The sequence below is a fragment of the Pagrus major genome, chromosome 11 (genome assembly GCF_040436345.1).
Source record: "Pagrus major chromosome 11, Pma_NU_1.0".
NCBI classification, from domain to species: Eukaryota; Metazoa; Chordata; class Actinopteri; order Spariformes; family Sparidae; genus Pagrus; species Pagrus major.
This window is the reverse complement of record NC_133225.1, coordinates 7,045,956-7,062,962: the sequence shown is the minus strand read 5'-3', so window position 1 is coordinate 7,062,962 and position 17,007 is coordinate 7,045,956. Positions and strand designations below refer to the sequence as shown.

The 17,007-nt window shown below is 42.9% G+C and overlaps 1 protein-coding gene across 2 annotated transcripts in view; it reads left to right on the top strand.

The window, feature by feature from the left end:
• Nucleotides 1-17,007, top strand: part of gabrb3 (gamma-aminobutyric acid type A receptor subunit beta3) — a 41,675-nt gene that overhangs the window by 13,762 nt on the left and 10,906 nt on the right. For both annotated transcript variants that reach the window (XM_073477187.1, XM_073477186.1), the window contains exons 2-5: nucleotides 1,278-1,325; nucleotides 4,021-4,112; nucleotides 4,240-4,307; nucleotides 16,087-16,307. In XM_073477187.1, the coding sequence (XP_073333288.1) occupies nucleotides 1,278-1,325; nucleotides 4,021-4,112; nucleotides 4,240-4,307; nucleotides 16,087-16,307 (429 nt within the window). The remainder of the gene's footprint in view (nucleotides 1-1,277; nucleotides 1,326-4,020; nucleotides 4,113-4,239; nucleotides 4,308-16,086; nucleotides 16,308-17,007) is intronic.

Here is a 17,007-nt window from a genome sequence, read left to right as displayed (position 1 = left end):
ATGATTAATCAGCAAAACTACAGCCACAAAATATCAAAGTGTGTCTGTTAAAGGTAAGAAACAATACTTGATAGGGTACGTCACAGCGATGAGGCTATGAAGTGTTTTATATCCTTTCTTCAGTCCATATACACACATTTTGTGCAAACGCTTGTGACAGGGGCGCCCCTAGAATTTCTGTGTAGTGGGAGCCAAGGGGGGCCACTGAAGATCTCGGGGTGGCCACCGAAAGCCGGGGGCGGCGTTTATTATTGATTTAGTGTAAATAAATAGAAGCTAATGTTGAATGTCAGAAGCATATTATGCAACTCACTAGGGGAGGGGAGGCACTCGCAACAGGGGCGGGCAGTGGGGTGGCCATTGATTGTATCGGGGGGGCCATGGCCCCTTAGGAGATGTAACGTAGGCATGTATTTTACAATTTAACAGACTTTCTCACTAAAATGACATCAGTGCATTGAAACAATAAACTTCCCTGGAGACTTCACGTCTTTTCTGCATTATAATCTTGCAAAAAACTGTTTTCATATCGGATAATGTATAAGTCGATACCAATATATCTGCGATACGGCAATATCGGCCAACCGATGTTCGGACCAGTTTGGTGAGCTCGTACTGCGTGAGCTGTGTTTGTTACATGATGTGACGAGCTGTAAAATGAACTCTTTAGCTTAACTGTATTATATCTGTCCATTTCCCAGTCACAGTAACTAAAACATGCAGAAAAAAGCCTTGTATTAATTTACATCGCAACTGGATATCGTTATTTGCAGATAACCTGATTTTAGGTGTAAGACTCAGTACTGACAAGGAGAAAACGGTGTATCACCAGTGTTGGGTTTCCCTTTTTGTGAAACGACTTTATATAAACTCCATCTATTTCCTCACCTTTGATAGTGCAGTCTATTGTAGTCCTCCTGACTTAAATGGGCCACAAACCTGGAAAAAACAGAGTCCTGATTTTTGTGGTTAATGGTCTATGGAGACAATATGTCACACACGTCTGCCAGCAGCACAAATAGAGCTCCACATTTCATCATTGTGCATTTATCTCCACCACGATTAGGGTCAACTCACTTCCAGCGGAGTCAGTTTTGAGGTGGATTTCTTTTTAAAGTTTAAAAAGATACGATCAAGTGCGAAGAGTTGCGACTCGAGGTGAAAGCCTCCTGCCTGTATCTCCTGACAGGGTGGATTCACAACTGGATTCAGACACATCTAAGTCAAAGTCTGCACAACACAACACAGACGGTTAATCCTCCTTTTTTTATTTACAGGAATGCTGTCGATGGGAACAAGAAGCTGTTCGCCATCTATGACACGAGGTAAGAATCGCTCTGAAGTGAGCGTTAATTCTGAAATGCAGAGAAAGAGCTGCCCTCTATCTCCTGAAGAAATGGAAGGAGAAATGTGTTGGGAAGAGTCCAGTTCAGGCTCACTCTCATTCCCCGCAGTAATATTGAACTTCTTCCACTACAGCAAATACTGTAGCAAACAGGAAAAAAAGAGCTGAGAGAGAATGTATACAGAAAGCATTTGGAAATCTTTACATGAATAACTTAAAATGAGTTACACAAGAGTATTGAACACCGGATCCAAAGGCTCGTTCTTACCTTTGCTGCCAAGAATCAAGAATAAACTCTCAAAGTTATCAGGATTAGATACAAGCAACTCTGTAGACAACAGGAGATATTTTGTGGAGATATTTTTAATATAGGCACTGTATGTGTCCTTCCAAAACCCATATTCCCGTTCTACAGATATTTGCCATTGTTCAACCCTGAAAACATTTGAATAGTAGTAGTCAGATGATTTCTCGATCTATAGCGTACATCCAGGGGCGTAGCACAAAATTCTGGACCCTATGGGCCCCTCCCTGCATGGTTATTCATTCCTGTATGTTTGTGGGCCCTGGTACATAATCCGCTTAATCCCAGTAAACACACCGGCCTCTTCAGCCTACTTCGCGGTCCACCGCCGCTACTACTCTTGGGGTCACTCATCCTCCAGAGCAGCTCTTTCCTGCCAGAGTGTCTCTGGGCTTGTTAGGCAGAGCGGACATGCAGGGTGTCTGCAGGGCGGGTGGCTGCCAAGCAGAGACACCGCAGCTCTGACAGTGGAAGAGGTCGGTGTGTTTACCTGGAAAACTACAGCTCGCAATCCACTGTACCAGCTCTGTCGCTGAAAAAGCAGACGCAACCCATTAACGCCTGACAAACCACTGAACGTACAGTTAGGAAATAGCACGCTAGCTAGCTAATCCTTGTCTCATTTGTGGTGTGAAAGAGTAAATACCTTGTTCTAAAAATTCAGTAAAATATTGCATTAAAGATAAAAACAGTAAATTCATCATGGCCCACTGACCTCCCTCCCTCCCTTTGGTTGTCCAGAGGTCTACCAGGGCACCCAGGGGTGTGTGGAGACCCAAGGAGAGCTGAGAACAGGCTATCGGCTGTGGGCCTGGGTCCACCGATCTCCCTCCTTCTTGTTGTCCAGCTGACTACCAGGGCCACAAAAATCTCTTACAGATTTATTCAGTTTTTTCAACAAGAGAAATGCCCCGATCAGTTGAACTCGACCACTTTCCTCGCCTTCTCCCGTCGAAAAACTTGTTGGATGCCACTGACGTCACGTTTCACGTCACAAATGTGCCAGAAGCCAGAAGTTGTAACGGAAGAGACAATAACAATAACAACAACAATAGACCCATTTTGAAAGAAGCGTCTATAAAACGATGGTGTCACAACCCCCGCAAAATGACTCGTTTCACTATCATAATTTGAGCCATTCGGTCCAATAACAGTTGGAAAGCCTAGAAGAGCCGCACCATTAAATTATCTTATCCCCAGAACTGGAAGTTAGCCGGCCCGGTCGTCGATCCAGGTATTTTCATCACCGGGAAGTCGAGCTTTTTTGGCTTCATAACACAACTGAGCAGCTTTCATAGGAATGAACGGGGCTCCACCTCCAACACTGTGTCCAGTAATAAAACATCCTTAAACAGACTGCGCCCCAAACTCCTTCTTCATTTACGGGCCAAAACCCAATGTTGATAATGCATCATCATTAGCGTGTTCAACCGGGTCTTACGTTTGGACCAGAGCCGAGCCGAGGTGATAAAAACCCCCTGGGTCTGCTGCAGAGTTTACACATTCCCATTGCACAAAAAAAGCCTGATCTTAGTGGTGATTTAAGTGGGATTTCTGACCAGGGACCTGAACTACTCACATATGTAATGTAATATAAAGTAATGTAACTGTGCATGACAGACAACCAGAGGCTCTAGTGCTTGAGTGCATCTCTGTTAGGTGTGTTTGTGGCTCACACAGACACACACACACACACACACACACACACACACACACACACACACACACACACACACAGTGTTGCAGCCTGGAGCTTTCAGAGCCATCCTCTCTTACGCAGCTGCATGTCCACATGGATGAACTCCTGCCCTGTCTGAGCCTCCCTGCCGAGGACAAGTGTATCAGGTGGACATCCAGGTCTCACACTGTAAAACTCAACAGTGAGGCTGTGGCTCTGTGAGGGCTTGTTTTCAAACCTGGGGGTGGGGGAGAGACAATCACCGGACAGCGGACCTGTGGAAGTGCGAGGACGGATATCTGACGGTGAGCTAACCCGGCGGAGGAGAAGCTGGACCCCGCCGCCCGGAGGAGGAGGAGGAGGAGGAGGATGGAGGTGAGGAGCAGCCCGTGCGAGGCTCAGAAGTCACCGCGCCTCCGCCTTCACAGACACCATGTGGAGGAAGTCTCACCTGATTTAACGAGCCTCACCGCGGCGTCTTCGTTCAGTCGTTAAAGTCGGACCATTGAACGCACCGGCACGCAGAGGGGGATATGCGGGGCGCGCGGGGAGCGGGGCTCGTGGATACCCTGTCACTGCCGCTGGTCGTGGCCGTGATGTGCTGCGCCCAGAGGTGAGCGGTCCTGGCGAAGCGATGGCGTCCGTCCGTCCTCCACAAAAGTGTCCTCATCCTTGTTGTGTTGTGTCTTTCAGCGTCAACGAGCCGGGGAACATGTCGTACGTGAAGGAGACGGTGGACAAACTGTTGAAGGGCTACGACATCCGTCTCCGTCCGGACTTTGGAGGTTTGTTCTGTAACCTTTATCTTTTTAAATGCGGTGTGTTTCACTCTAAAGCGTCCCCGAAATGTTTCCTGTGTTAGTTTTGGTCCATGTGTAACTTTATTGTGTGTGTGTGTGTGTTTTTTGTAAGGTGCACCGGTTGCTGTTGGCATGAGTATAGACGTGGCGAGCATAGACATGGTGTCAGAAGTCAATATGGTGAGTGCTGTTTAAATCCTCTGTCATTGTTTTTGAGTCATGTGTGGTGATAGTGGACTGTTTCTCTTATTTGTGTATTTTTTAAATTTGCCATTAAAGGGGCGCTATACAGTTTTGGAGAAGAAATTCAAACTCAGAATTTGAATATTTTCAATATTAATGAAAACAGAAATGTTTGTTTTTTCCATCACTGAATAAACAAGCTGTTCTCGGAGGAAGATATGGTTGAAGCTAGAGAGGTGGCAGGGTCCGCCACATATAAACAAAGTAAAACAAATCAAATCGAGCTCCTGAGGTTTTTTTCCTGGAAGAAACCTCAGGAAGAGCCACAGAGGAGGGATCCCTCTCCCAGGACGGACAGACTTGCGATAGATGTCACATGTACAGAACAGAGCAACAAAATGACAATATACAATTTGTGCAAAAGTAAAACAATATTAAATTGTGTTGTCCTTTAAGTCAGTTTGTTTATTCAGCCATGAAAACAAAGAGTTTGTTTATTTAGTTTGTTTAAGCATAACAAAAGAATCAGTCAGTGAAGATTACAATTTATTCCCTAAATCTACATACTGCACCTTTAATTCATGAAAAGTGTCGCCTCGTACTAAAATGTGCATCAGAATCACTCATTGATAAACTGTTATAAGTTGACATTACTTTATTACTTTATTAATCATTTACTAATGCTTTATAAACCAGTTATACTCTATTATTAAGAAGAAGGATCGGGTTGCCAGATTGTAAAAAAAATCACCTTAGCTGGTATTTGCCTAATTTGGAGAAATCTTATTTTGTAAATGTTGGTGATAAATTAATAAATCGTAGGTTTCTCACAATAAACCATCCAGACAGCAGCTGTGAATGTACGTGAATAAGTTGTTAATAAAAGCCTTTAGCTCCAACTAACTTGGCAACCCTGAACTGTCTCTTATCAATAGCCTCTAAGCGATGTGTTAATTATTGGTAAATGACTTATTGACCATAAATAAAGCCATTAGTACCGACCCATAACGACTGCTGCCTTGTCCAAAAGTGAGAATCAAATCGGGTATCGAAATGAATCTTCACAACCTGGCAACCAATTCATAATACATTCAAACGCTTTATAAAAAGTCGAGTTATTAGAAAGTGGTTTCAAATCTAGAACAACATTGTCAACAAAGAATAATCTGTACAACATCCTGAACAGCTCCAGTCCAGTTTGTAAACAGAAAGCGGTTTATGGAGGCTCTGCTGTAATGCCGAGAGTGGTTTGGTCATCTGCTGTATCAGATTATGGCTCGTTGTGTGGTTTTACATCCTGGTTCACCGGCTGGGTGACTGCAGCAGATGCCCTAATGGTCCTGTTAGAAGATGAGGTCAGTAAGTTCTGCTGCCGTGTCGTCTCCTCTCAGATATAAAAAAAACAAAAACAAGCCAGGCCTTCAGATGTGTGTGTGTCCGTGTGCATGTATGTGTGTGTGTGCTGGGGGTTGGCACACCACGGGCTCTACGGTTTAATGCCTGTATGCCATCTATCATTGGTCTGAAGTGCTGACAGAGCTTGATGCCCTGCCACATGCTACCAAGAGGAAGTAGCCGCTGACATGCTGTCCTGACAAGTATGTGTGATGAAATGTACCCGTGGTGCATCTTAATGCATCTCTACACAGCAGCAGAGCGAGGGCGCTTTCGTGAGAACCACAGAGACGCTGAACACTCGCTTCCACTGACATCGTTTGTAATTGGATAAATTAAGTTTGTCGTGTTAAATAGTGCGATAATAAGAAGAAAACACAGAACATGTTTATTTACTTGAGGTAAAAGGATCAGTTTGTTTTGTTGAGATCCTCCATGAATATTAAGATAATTTTTGGTACAATTAATCTGCATTTTTAAGTTGAGTAAGTTGGTAAAATAAATGAAAACAGCAGAGGTTTCCAAACTGTGCTCGCCTTCCCAGGGTGCACCCAAGAGTTGAAGGGGGATCAACATGGATATCATGATCTCCAATGCCAGTTGTAAATAAACGTCCATAAATCTGTTTTAAAAAGGAAGAAAAAATCTCCTTTTAACTGCAGAACTTGCCTGAGAATCATCACATTTTTAAGTTTCCTTCATTATCAAAGTAACCCAGTGATGGCTGTCTGTACAACAATGAGCACTCAGCAAACAGGAACTGATAACAGCTAATTCAGCATACTCGATGGTACCAATTAGGCAATTAGTGGGGGCTGTTGGAGGAGAGTTTTCTTAATATTGTCTAAAGGCCTCGCAGTGTTAGACTTGGAAAACCTCTGGAATACACCCACTGGCCAGCTTCACTGTTCTTACGCTGGTCATTAATAATTCACCAACCCTAATAATCGATGCAGCTTTTATTGTGAAAGCACAAATTTAGTCTTTTCCATTCAGACTTTTTAACATTTTTTAATATAAGCCTTTGAATCCAAGTAAATAGAGACGTGCGTATAATTTGTTTCAATCTCGCCAGCTTTGAAAATCTATAATCCGTTAAATAAGCCTCAGCACTTAATGGACCAAACCTAATTTCCCTGGAAGAAACCACACCCGCTTTTAACTTGAGAGTTGCCGTCTGCATAGCTCTGCTTTATGAAAGCATTTTCAGTGGCTATCAGATCAGACTGTCTGTGTTAATGGTTCGAGGCATGCAGATGGGACAGAGGGAAAATTCATCTCCTTCTTCCCTGCTGGAGGAATCGAACACATCCAGAAATTGCACACTACCACCGGCCCTAGAGAACGTGCTAAGGATGATTCACACATGATATACAGATGACAGGACTGCATCCTGTCCACGAGGCATTATGTGGAGTATACAGTGTGGACCTCCTGTGGGCCTGAACAACGTGGCTCTGCCTCCATTCTGTCTGAGCTGTAATCCAGTTTCCTGTCCAGAGGGCTCTGGACATTTGTAGCTTCTTCTCACATTTTGCTCACTGGAGCATCTCAAGGTTTCAACTGAACCAGCGTGTTTGGGAAGAATCCCTCATTGGAATACAAAGAAACTTCACATGCATCACATTTATCCCTCATTTCCAAATACTTAAGTCATTTCATTCTAAAAAAGAAAATAAGCAAAACATTCATATTTTAAGCTATTAAGATACTTTGAGAGGCACATGGAAGTGGGACAAAAATGTACTTTGACAATTACCATGAAGCCAGCACACTTAATCAAAAAGGGACCCAAACACAATGCACTCAGAGGCAGACAGGTGACAGAACAACAAGCGAGTTTTAATGCAACTACAGCTGTAGTCCATAAAAGTCCAAAAACAAAAGGCAGGTGAGAAAGGCTAGCAACAAGCAGAACTTAACTAAGTGCAAACCAAAAAACAAAGAACAAACCAATGTAACACGAGGACTCAGGCAGCAAAAGCAGATAAAACAGGACAGGGAGACAGGACCGGGGAACAGACGAGAAACACGGGAGACACGGGAACAGAACAGGACTGACGTGGGGAAACAGACGAACTGACAAAGAGAGACTGAAACACGCAAGGGAGGAACGACTGAAGAGACACAGGTGAAACTAACAGGGCAATCAGAAAGGTGGGAAGAAACACAAAAACAGCTAAAAGTAAGTAAAACATGACACGCGAGGATAAATCTACCAAAAATAAAACAGGAAATCACTAAACCAAAAACCCAAACCATGGCAGAAGCTCTTGAAATACTTGAAGATGATGTCCTGATCCCCTCTGGGTTACTTGACCTGTAGCAGCTCCAGCTTCAGTCATCATAAATGATGTTTCTTACAGCCTTAAAACCCTGATTCATTCTTTTCTTATTGCTTTCTTTGTCATGGCTCTAAACACTGTGTGTGTACCCTCACAAAGCCAGACTTTATCTTACAAGCTCAGTTTTCATAACATTCAAGTCTAATGAGAACCTCCTGAGCCTACACATTTCTGACCAATCAACTCAGTAATGCTTCAAAAACCATTCAAAACATGTTGATCTTGTAAGTGAGGCGCACATTCGTTTATGGAGTTATTACACTATCATCATGCTTTTTGTTTTTTGCTCGCGATGAATAGTTGGTGGCGAAAAATGTGACGTATCCAGACCCAGCTGCCGTGCCACTCTAGTTTGAACTCTGAAGCAAACGCAAATGACAGTGTGGTGAGTGGCGTGTCCAGTGTCCACTCAGATCACCGAAGGCTTCATAGTGATGTCTGACTGAAGATGAGAACTGTCACTCATCTGTTGTACCGCTCGATTGGAAAGACATCTGTCCTGTGCGATGGCTGAGGCCTCACGGTAGCACGCTGTGAGAGGTCACAGCTTTGGGCAGACGTTGAGAAAAAGTAAAGATTGACCGAACACGATTTATTCCGGGTGAATGTAAAATGTTGGTTTTTTTAGTGTATTTGTAGAAGTAAACTCCTTAAACCTTCCTCGTACTCATAGTGACTAAACCGTCAGCCTCACTGAGATGCCTCCTGCCCAAGTTGCTGATTGGTTGCTTTGCCAGGTATATATCTGTGTGTATGTGCAGACATGCAGGGTCATGTGTGTGTTATTCTTAGCAGTAACTTTTAATCTGTTAATAGGATCAGAGCCTACATTTAGTAAATCAGTGCCGGTGCTCAGTTTAGAGTTGTGCTTTAAGAGGAGTGGGAAACAGATTAGATCTGCAGTGCAGTGCACGTCCTGTCTCTTTTCATACACTTCAACAGGCTCCTGTTAGTCGTGTAACTCTCTCCACACGTGGTCCAGAGGAGCAGGAAACTTGTGTCTCCACGACTTCTCTGCAGTCCAGTCCCACTCTTCACAGCCCGCCGTGATTATTGAGTGTTGATCGATGTTTCCTGGATCGCAGCCATTACTCCCCGCTCTTATTTTGAAATGTGACCTTATTTCAGGCTGCTTCTGTTTCAATGAAACAAATCAAAATTTAGAGATGTGTCTACTGGGCTGATGTTCACCTGTGACTGTGGTGTGTGCTGCAGTGTCTCGTCCTCTGACACAGGCAGGGTGTGAAGTGGTGAAAAGAGGAGCAGAGAGGAGAGAAGTTGGCTTAAGATCAAGTTCATCTCACTGACTTTTTAGCTGGATGCTTTTTCGATGTGATACACAGCTCTGTTCCAAATACGTCCCAGTGAACCAGATTATTCTTTACTTGGGTGAAGTTTTCTCCCGTTGGGTGTGACTTTATCAAAAGTAGTTTAAAAGCAGAACCAAAGACTTTTTGGTGATTTACCAGAACAACACCTTGACGCCCAGTAACTGGTTTGTTTCTGCAGCTTTCATTCATCCGTAGAAGTGAACATGAAGTTCAACCTGTCGAACCATTAGATGTGATTTGTGATTTTTTTTTTAAAACCTTTTTTTTACCAGGAATGTTCCTGTTGAGATTCAGATTCTCTTTTACAAGAACCGAGACAGCAGCATAACAAGTTTCACATAAAAGAGCAAACAACAGATTTAAAACAAACAACATGAAATATCACACAAAGAAACAAGCTGCAAATACATCAAAACAAAGAGTTTTCTCAACATTACTTGAAAGTGAGTTGTTTCCATGTTGTTTACTGAATGCTAAGCTAAGCTAACCAGCTGCTGGCTGTAGTCTACAGGACAGATGTGACAGTTGTATCACCACCAGATGAGATTTCTTGTCACTCACCTGCCGACATACAGTCTGCACAATATGATACATCTGCAATGAACAAATATCGTCCAATCTACCAGACTGTCGGGTTTATTGATCGAGCTCTATTGTAGATATAGTTTTTGTTTGTTTACTCGCTGAGTTTTAATGAGCTCGTTGACTTTGTGTGCAGGACTGGGGCAGCTGTAAAGTGGCTCATTACGGATTGTTTATGTATTTTTGATTTGAAAATACATTATTTTGTAGGATATTATATTTATATGACTAATAATTACAGTGGCCTTGAGGGTCAAAACACAACATTTCACAAAACCCGATGACACGTCATGATGTTCTGTTTTGTGAAATGTTTTTGCGTTTTAGGAAACGTTGCGTTTTTCAAAATGTTGCGTTTTCTGAAATGTTACGTTTTTTCTAAATACTGCATTTTAACAAAATATTGTTGGTTTTACTAAATGTTGTGTTTTGAGCCTCAGTGCCACCGCAAATAATGAAACCGTTTAATGCAAACCAAACGAAGACTTTCAACAGCCATCAAGCCTTTCACTTCTGTTTCTCAGGCCTGGATTTAAAGGTGTTCCCAGTAGTAAATGAATGTAAAAGACAATGACGAAGGCTCAGTCATACTCCTTACAGACCAAAGCAGCACTTCTCCTCAGAGAAACGGAGGAGATAAAGGTGTTTTGCGCGTGATTTCAAACAGCCAGAGTCACACAAGGTATTTTGGCCCGTTATAGTGTGTGTGGGCGAGCTGCAGAGCTTGTTGTCTAGGAAATGAGATTATTAATATATTTCTGTCTTTACTCGCTCCTCTCCTTTTATTTTTAGCTTGTAAATTAAGATGGCTCTGTGTCCTTTTTCTATTCTGTTGTTATTTTAAAACTCCAACTCGACCAGACGTTCATGTTACACAACACAAGCGCGCTCTGGGAACAGAATGCAATATGTGTGTGTGTGTTTTATTAGGTCTCACTCCATCAGATGTGAGTCTCACTTCACTTTTTCAAGAAGCACCTGTCCAGGAAACATAAAGCACCTTAAAGTGTAAAGTAGATCCTCCCAGCGGTGTTGTTACACATTTATTCTGCAGGCGCGGTATGAGTCAGCTGGAAGACGGATCCATCATGTGCTAAAACACCCATCCGTTTTGACACTTTAACATTATCCACCTTCTGCCCGGAGGAAGTGTTACCCTTAAAAAACTCATACTACAGATGTTCTCCCCCAGATTTATATCGGAGGGCCTAGTTAATAAGTCAGCCTCTTAATAGCCTCGGGCTCCAGCTACCCACAAAGTAAGGAGAAACTCAGCTAGAAATACTAGTGTAGTCTCTACACAACATGCTGAGTTTTCTTCTGTGCTGGAACAATGCTGCATTTTTTGTTGTTACACAATAGTGGGATGTGACCCTACAGGAATATAAACCCTCTGTGCAGCAGAATCAGTCTGCTCGTCACTCGAACAGGGTGCTTAAAATAAAAATGGGACTTCAAGTGCTTTCATTGAGTCAATACGCCTGAATCAGGCGAAGCTAATTGTGGATGAAGAACTTTTGATTTATTGCGATCAGCTGCGTTGCAATGTGCGGAAATGCTGACACTGAAGTGAACCCTCCAGCCGTGCAATTCCTGTTTTAATCACACCATTATATACTCTACGATGTGATGATGTGTCCCAGACAACTTGGCACTCCAAAGATTCTGACCTCCTACTAGAATAAGTACACTGTGACGTCACTCATAGTCAGAATTCGTATCATCCATCTGTGAATGGAATATTTTGTTCCCTTTCGAAGTATAAAAGTGCGGTAAAACAAAATGTATAATGGCGTCTCTTTCCTCACGTGTTGTTCTCCCTCCTCTGTTTGGTTTATATATGACGGAAGGCTGCACTGTTGAGGCTTCAGTCATGTGCACACTTGCCAAAGAGACATCAGTTTGTTACAGTCGGCCTCGTTTTTTGTTAACTTTTGGCATTGTGCACGTGGAACCCTTTGAGATCCGAAGCTGGAAAAGAGCTTCGTACACTGTATCTAAAATCCTGATTAGCAGTAACTGTTTCATGTACAGCTTAGTTAAAACATCGTACATTTTAAAGCTGCAACAGTCGATATTTTTATTTTAACTGTGGACCAGGAGACGGTGTGTGAAGTGAAATTGGTCACTTGTAGAGGGTGAACACACTGAGAATTTTCAACAGTTCGACTCAACAGTTTCCCTCGGCTCTACAGAGCGCTTTAGCTTCTTTCAGCTCGTTGTTTTGGTTTTAAATCAGGCAAATTAATAACCTGCATTGTGTAAAAAAAAATTAAATAAATCTGATCATAATAGTGGATTACAAAATACTTTTACTTATTACAAATTCACAGTTTTCAATTTTAGTCTTATCTTGGCTTCAGTAGCTTAATGTTTTAAGTTTCCTCAGTTATTGATATATCAATGTCTTATAATGATCTATGATAGCTATTGGTTTTAATAAGTGTATCTGATCATGGACCATATCTATTTAAAAGAACGGTTCATATATAGTTATTGTTAGGACAGCGTGCCGAGTACCCGACACGAGACCTATAAGATTACAACATGCATCTACTTAAAACTCTAAATCTGACTGCTGTATTCTGGGATTGTTGTGCTTGAATGATTCTCTAAACTGAACTAAAAGGACAATTTCATCTGAAAAGTTTTCTCTCAGCTCGTCTGAGACCCAGTGTTTGTCACAGAACCAGCGATCGTTCCTGAGGGAATAACTTCTGACTGAACACCCCTCAGTAATCGCACAGAAAAAAGGTTTTCTCTTGAGCCTCCATCCCTTCGCTTCACCAAAATAGCTCACCTGCGACTCTGCTATCATAAGATAATAGTGCAGACAAGTAGTCTGCTACAAGGTGGTGAAAGGAATGAAATCACTTAGTGGAAGGCTTTGTAATATGTCGTGTGGGAGGACGCAGAGAGTGAAATTATCAAACGCATGGTTTGTAAAACATATATAGTACACTTTTAAATTCCACTGGGAACTCTTAGCTGTCTTAAGGAGTGATGAAAAGCCCCCCCCTCCTGCACGGGGCAGGCATCTCTGAGTGCTATTCCTGTATTCCCAGCAGATATCCTGGTGTTAAGTTGACGTAGACGATGTTTGACTGGCACACAGTAACCACGTCTCGAGTATGAAAGTGTGCACTCTGCGAGCCGAAGATGACACGACAGTCTCATCCTCCCACTGGGCCTCATTTACTCACTGGTGCTGAGAACAAAACCTCTCTCAGTCTCATGAGGTCTTACATATCTGACAACAAACAACAGCACCCTTTAGGCTGCCTAAACACAAATCAGAGGAAGGGAGTACATTCATTCTGCAGTCTCAAAATTTAAATTAGTTACCATTTTTATCTCCTCCACAGGATGGTCTTTAGGAGCTTGTGGTTATCAGATACAGATGTTGCCCCGATGGAAAAAATACACTCGAACTGTTGAGACGATTTGCAGTAAATTATACAGTGAGTGACTTTCAGTGAAGTCGTCGATATGAACATGTTGTGCGAGTCAAAATCTGTTGTAAGCAGAAGCATATTGTAGGTTGTGGCGGTGCACCGACGCCACGTTTGCATTAGCGGTTTCATTCATGCTTCACAGTCACCCGCTCATTCACCAGCTGCGTGGCTATCGGCTGACATGTCCACTCATATTATTGCACCTAACGCTGATGCTTCTCAGCGTGACCCTGCTGATACGCTCGTGCCAACGCTGCATGCTAGCCACAGCTACATCCATCACGCCAATCTCCAGCCTCCTCGTGTGTCATAACTCTTTGGTTTTGTTGATTTAACTAAGATTTTATTGGACAGGTGACAAATTGCAGGAACATCATCATTAAAAAAACATCTCTGGTGTTCCCTCCCTCCAGGAGAATCTGTTCTGGAGGATCATGGTGGAAAAACACCAACTTACTAATGAGTTTCTTCAAGGGGAGTTGCTTTATTTTTAAACCTGGGCCCTCTGTTTACAAGTTTTGGTGTCTAAAGGCTGCAATGTGATCCTTTGGGGCAACTCCGACAGTCAAAGTTACGTCCACTACAAGAGCTTGTTATTGAGGTTGTTATTCCTCGTGTCACTCCAGTCAGTCAGCAGACGTACAGTTGCTACTGCTGTAGTGGCGTTATTTTAGATCACACTACCTTGCCTCTGATTGGCCCGTTAAGTAATGGGCATGTGCAATTCTCACCAAAGATTGAACAGAGGCGAGATGTCTCACTCTGTAGCTAAAACAGAGTGTTCAAGACGGTGTGAAACAGGGTGCTGCAGCAATGCACCATATGAGAAAAAGAATGTGTTTTTTGAAGATTAAAGTATGTAAACCTATTCTACTAAGACCCCCAATAAAAGTATGAACCTGAACATTTGCATAATATGACCTCTTTAATACACGTAGCTGTTATGAATTAGTGTGTATGATGTAGTCATAATCATAAACCCACTTTTTGTGGCAGGCAGCATGTTTCATTGGACAAGTGATGGCAACACTGACCTCCAGCTGCCAGAGGGTGTCTGTAAACCCTCTGCAGGGAACACACTGAGGCCTGCAATAGAGCCCTGTGGGACCCAGCAGGTTACTCAGGGTACTGGGGAGCAGGAGGGCGCACTGTACACCATGCACAGTGAGAGTGAGGCTTGATGACGATAGCTTTGTTTCTAAAATGCAAAAAAAAACAGTCTTTGAGGCAGTCGAGGTTGGATCTGAAGATCTAAAACAGACTAAAATAGTCATGGTCCAGACTTTGAGTGAGAGGGCTGGAAGATGGGCTCCATCTCTGTAGTATACGAGCTGTTGTGTAAAGCTGATTCACCCGGCCGGCCCACACCTCGGCTTCGTGTGGGAGCGAGCGTAATGAGGGCATCATCTTGTGTTTCACAGGGGGTGAAAGAGAACTGGGAGGGCGAAGGCATCTCAAAAAATAAAACAGCCAAGTCTGAAGCCAGGGAAACTTACTGTTTAACATTGATCACTACAGAAGCCTACACCTACTCTGACAGCTCGGAAAATAGTCTGTGGCCTCGCTTTTAGAAATGTATTCAGGAGAATCATTAATTCATTTCTTAATGTGCAAAATACTCATAACTAATAAATACAAAAAGGCCAGAGAATGAATGAAAACCCACATAGGAATCAATTTAATGTTATATCACACTGTCAGTCAATCACATTGAATCCATTTCAAACACAAAACAAGCCTGCAGCTGCCTCTTTGCACCAACGTGCTGTGTATAGTGTAATGAGAGAATCAACAAAAAATAATGCAATTCTTTATTTTATCAGAATGAGGTCAGCAGTTTCCTGAGCCGAGGAACTACACCTTCCTAATAATTAGTTCAGCGTGAAAAACAGAAAAAGTGGTATTGATTTTTATATCCAAAGCAAATCCAGGCATTTTCCAAACACTTTATTACAAATATGTTACAGCACCGGAGGATTGAGATGGAGGCATTTTCAGCACCAGGCCAAGTTTTTTTGTTGTTTATTTCCTGCTTATTTATTTAAGAGAACATTAGTCAGCAGAATAAAGCCAAGTGAGCTAGTAAAGAGCTCCATTAAAGGCCTGGAAAAGCTTTTGTGATTTGATGGATACACTTGTGGAGGCAGCTGCGAACGAACGGCCCCTGAATTATTGAAATAGCCTCGTGTCATTGCATGTATGGCTGGTAGTATGTAATGAAATCTACCTACGTACCTACCTACCTACCCACCTATCTTTCTTTACATGAGTATATAGAGTGGAGCTGGCGTCCATGCTGTGCCTGCAGTAATTGAAATCTATAGTCTGAGGGCTAACACCAGTCTTGTGCACAGAACAGCTGAGCGAGGTTTCTCGTGGAGACAGGTCTTGAAATATGGTCACCCCGGGCAGACTGATGAGGATCAGAGCTGTTTGACAATTCTATAAATATCACCTTGGTTACAAAAAAAAAAAAATCCATCCTGAGCTCTGGACTGCAGCGCTGAATGTGATTAAGTCTGACTGTGACAGTTTGTGCAACAGATTGCAAACATCTGACACAAAAATGTATTTATTTATACTGCATCTGCTGTCTATCTATAGCATCACTGCATTACTCATATTTATTGTTGAGTATAACTACATTACGCTGTTTTACTCCCCACAGGACTACACGCTGACGATGTACTTCCAGCAGTATTGGAGAGATAAGAGACTGGCCTACACAGGGATCCCTCTCAACCTGACACTGGACAACAGAGTAGCGGACCAGCTCTGGGTCCCCGACACCTACTTCCTCAATGACAAGAAGTCCTTTGTTCACGGTGTCACCGTTAAGAACCGCATGATCCGACTACACCCGGACGGCACCGTTCTCTACGGCCTCAGGTGAGCACTGCTGTTGTTCTCAAACAGCGGGCCTTTGTTACCTCGGTGCTTGAACTGCTCCACAGTCATTGCAGTGCCGTAGCTTTCATAGCCTTGATATCAGAATAATGTCCAATAAAGTCTTTATTTTTACCGCACCTTTTGAGGAAAGATGCAGACCAAACTGTCAGGCAAAAAACAGAAATAGTGAATACATGTGAATACAGTATAGCAGGACTCTGTTCTCGTACGGCTGCTGTGGACACTGAAATGTGTTCGTGCTCGCCACAGTTCTGGTTAGTATACGAGAATTTACTGTATATGGCTGATATGATCTTCATTCTGATTCCAGTGGAGCATTATGCAAAGAAAAAATGGAGCAACTGCTTGAATACAGATATGAACTTTGATTACAGCTGAAGGCCTTTTTACATGTGTCTCGTATCCTGATAACATCCAGATACGATGCACTTCTATTAACACTTACACTTACTGTATATGCATCTCCATTAGCATGATAGGAAATCAGGATAGGAGTCTCGGCTCTCCTCCGCCTTCACACTCTCCAGTCTGATCCACTTGCGCTGCACTGTATGCATCTCAGGGCAACGGATGTATTTACACATTTTCAGCCTCTCACACCACCTCCTGTTTGGCAAGCAATCCATCACTAATGCTTATTGGTTTGCATTTAGCCTCGGCTTTTTACGCTATCACACGG